Source organism: Populus trichocarpa, chromosome 3 (assembly GCF_000002775.5).
Source record: "Populus trichocarpa isolate Nisqually-1 chromosome 3, P.trichocarpa_v4.1, whole genome shotgun sequence".
NCBI lineage: Eukaryota > Viridiplantae > Streptophyta > Magnoliopsida > Malpighiales > Salicaceae > Populus > Populus trichocarpa.
This window is the reverse complement of record NC_037287.2, coordinates 2,739,329-2,742,507: the sequence shown is the minus strand read 5'-3', so window position 1 is coordinate 2,742,507 and position 3,179 is coordinate 2,739,329. Positions and strand designations below refer to the sequence as shown.

General features: G+C 40.9%; 1 protein-coding gene across 1 annotated transcript; it reads left to right on the top strand.

The window, feature by feature from the left end:
- Positions 1 to 1,038: 1,038 nt before the first annotated feature.
- LOC127905090 (uncharacterized) lies at positions 1,039 to 2,556 on the top strand. Its single transcript, XM_052451418.1, has 2 exons — positions 1,039 to 1,961; positions 2,067 to 2,556. The coding sequence occupies exons 1-2, from the start codon at positions 1,039 to 1,041 to the stop codon at positions 2,554 to 2,556; spliced, it is 1,413 nt and encodes a 470-aa protein (XP_052307378.1).
- The last annotated feature ends 623 nt before the right edge of the window (positions 2,557 to 3,179 follow it).

Genomic DNA, 3,179 nt, shown 5'->3' with positions numbered 1-3,179 from the left:
CAGTGGAACGTGATTTTCACTTCTTTGTTTACTGTGGGGTACATTTATGGGTTTGCCTGCAACTATATTAGGTGTCGGTGGCTAGATGCTAGTACTTGCTTATCACTTTTTGTTTACTGCAGGAATGGGGAGATCCTAGGAAGGAGGTGTTCTCCCACTGCATGAAGTCATATGCTCCTGTTGATGCAGAACGCTTGGCAGGGGAATTTGAAGCACAAATTGATAGGTGCATTGGGAAGAAGAAAAGGTCATGAGTATTGTACGCTAAGATTTAAATAGCATTCAATATGTATAATTAATCATGCATGTTTCAAGTAGAATAAATAGTCAATGTAAGCGTTGCCTTACAGTCACTTTGTATTCCAAATATTCAATACAGTTTTGAGACTTTCTCTCATTTTCTGGTGGATTCCAGATAAACTTTTGAGGGTGAACGTGAGGATCCCTCTGTTAATTTTCTTGCTGCGTCAATTGGTATCAGAGCAGGTTTGCCTTGGCTTGATGGCAAATGACCCGAACAATGATCGGCCCCTTCCTGGTGGGGAACCAGTTTCCAGGAGAGAGTTCGACGCTCTTGCTATGAGCGTTGAAGAGATTCGACAATTGCTTCTCAACATGGGAAACAACAACAACAACAACAACAACAATGAACGAGATAACCAACGTGGTGGAGGCAGAGGCAACCGTGATGGTCGTCGTCAACGGGAGGAGATTGAATCGAATTCTGAGGAGGAGATGGAATGTCCCGAGAACGCATTTGCTGCTAATCTAAATAATTGACAACCCATTGAAGATTATCGGATGAAGGCCGACATCCCTTATTTTAATGGTCATCTATCCATTGAAGCATTTTTAGATTGGCTTGTGGAGGTAGAGAGATTTTTTGAGATTATGTCAGTACCAGAAGAGAGGATGACGAAGATAGCAGCTTTTCGCTTAAAAGGGAGTGCAGCTGTATGGTGGGATAATTTGCAGAAGTCACGACAGAGACAGGCCAAACAACCGATCAGGACATGACGAAGGATGAAACAATTGATGATGGACCGTTTCCTTCCAGTAGATTATGAGCAGCATCTTTATCGCCTTTACCATAATTGTACCCAGGGAAGCAGGACAATAAAGGATTATACTGATGAGTTCTTACGGTTGGTAGAGAGAAATTCGTTGAATGAGACTCAGGGGCAGACGGTATCAAGATATGTCAATGGATTGACGACATCAATACAGGATAGAATAGGGTTACAAGTTTTCTGGGACATCCATGAGGCTCAAAATATGGCTATGAAGGCACAACAGTTAGAGAAAGAATTGAAGGAACGTGAACAGAACGAGAAAAAAATGAATTATGGCAACAACAATAATTACCCGAGGAAGACAGCAGATTCATATGTTCCTAACAAGGAGAAGAAAGAGGTCCAGCCGATCCAAAGAAATAATTATAAAGGGCAGAATTACAGAGGAGAGAGCAGCCAGAACAATGACATAAATCAGAATCGAAATCAGAGACCAAACCATGGCCCATACGCTAGAGCAACTGGTGATGTCTGCTATAGGTGTTTCCAGCCTGGCCACCGATCAAATAACTGTCCAAAGCGGAAGCAAGCGAACCTTGTAGAAGGAACCGAAGAAGCTGATGATCATAGTGGAAATTATGATGATGATTATGATGGGGCTGAGTTTGCATATGAAGATAATAACGAGGTTGTTAATTTGATGATGAATCGTACTGCTATTGAAGAAGATGAAGTGCTCAGCATGGTGCTACAACGAGCTCTCCTTTCACCTAAACAAGAAGGACAGAGGAATCACATATTTCGTTCCTTATGTTCTGTTGACAACAAGGTGTGCACATTGATTGTAGATGGAGGCAGCTGTGAGAATTTTGTGTCAAAAAAGCTGGTTGATTATTTAAAACTTCCAACAGAAATGCATAAGAATCCTTATATGTTAGGGTGGGTGAAGTGAGGGCCATCAGTAAAGGTGATAGAAGCATGTAGGGTTCCTCTTTCTATTGGTAAGCATTACAAACATGAGATTTGGTGCGATGTAATTGATATGGATGCCAGCCATGTATTACTAGGAAGGCCTTGGCAGTTTGATGTTGATGCTACCCACAAAGGGCGTGATAATGTGTTTATCTTTGAGTGGGTTTCTCATAAAATTGCACTTGCTCCTGTTGATCAATCTAGAAAATTAGAAAAACCACAAGTTGGGAGTTCAAATTTTCTAGCTATCTCCAAGAATAGCCACGAGTTTGAAGACATTATTAAAGAAGTTGGATGCATGTATCCAATTGTTCTTAAGGGGCTTATGGTGACAAATGCTGTTTCAAGTCACGTTCCAAAAGTAGTGCAGGAAATTTTGAGTGAGTATGAAGATTTGGTTTTTGAGGATTTACCAGCACAACTTCCTCCTATGAGAGATATTCAACATCAGATTGATTTAGTCCCTGGAGCAAGCCTACCTAATCTTCCTCATTATCGAATGAGCCCGAAGGAGAATGTGATCTTGAAGGAGAAGATCGAAGAGCTGCTGGAAAAAAGGATTTATTCGTGAGAGCATGAGTCCTTGTGCAGTTCCTGTCTTGCTAGTGCCAAAAAAGGATAACACCTGGCGTATGTGTGTTGACAGCAGAGCCATTAATAAAATCACCATCAAATATAGATTTCCAATTCCGCGGTTGGAGGATATGCTGGATGTCCTTGAGGGTTCCAAGGTGTTTTCGAAAATTGATTTGCGCAGTGGCTATCACCAGATTCGAATTAAACCAGGGGACGAATGGAAGACGACATTTAAGAGCAAGGAGGGTCTGTATGAATGGCTGGTGATGCCATTCGGATTATCAAATGCACCAAGTACTTTCATGCAACTCATGAACCAGGTTTTGCGTCCTTTTACTAGGTCATTTGTAGTTGTGTATTTTGATGATATTCTAATTTACAGTAAAAACAAAGAAGAACATTTGGTGCAATTAAGACAGGTTCTGGATGTTTTGAAAGAGAACAAGCTTTATATTAATTTGAAGAAGTGCACATTCTTTACAAATAAACTGCTATTTTTTGGGTATATTGTGAGCGAAGATGGAATTCATGTGGATCAGGACAAAGTACGTGCAATCAGAGAATGGCCAACTCCAAAAACTGTAAGTGAGTTACATAGTTTCCATGGCCTTGCTACTT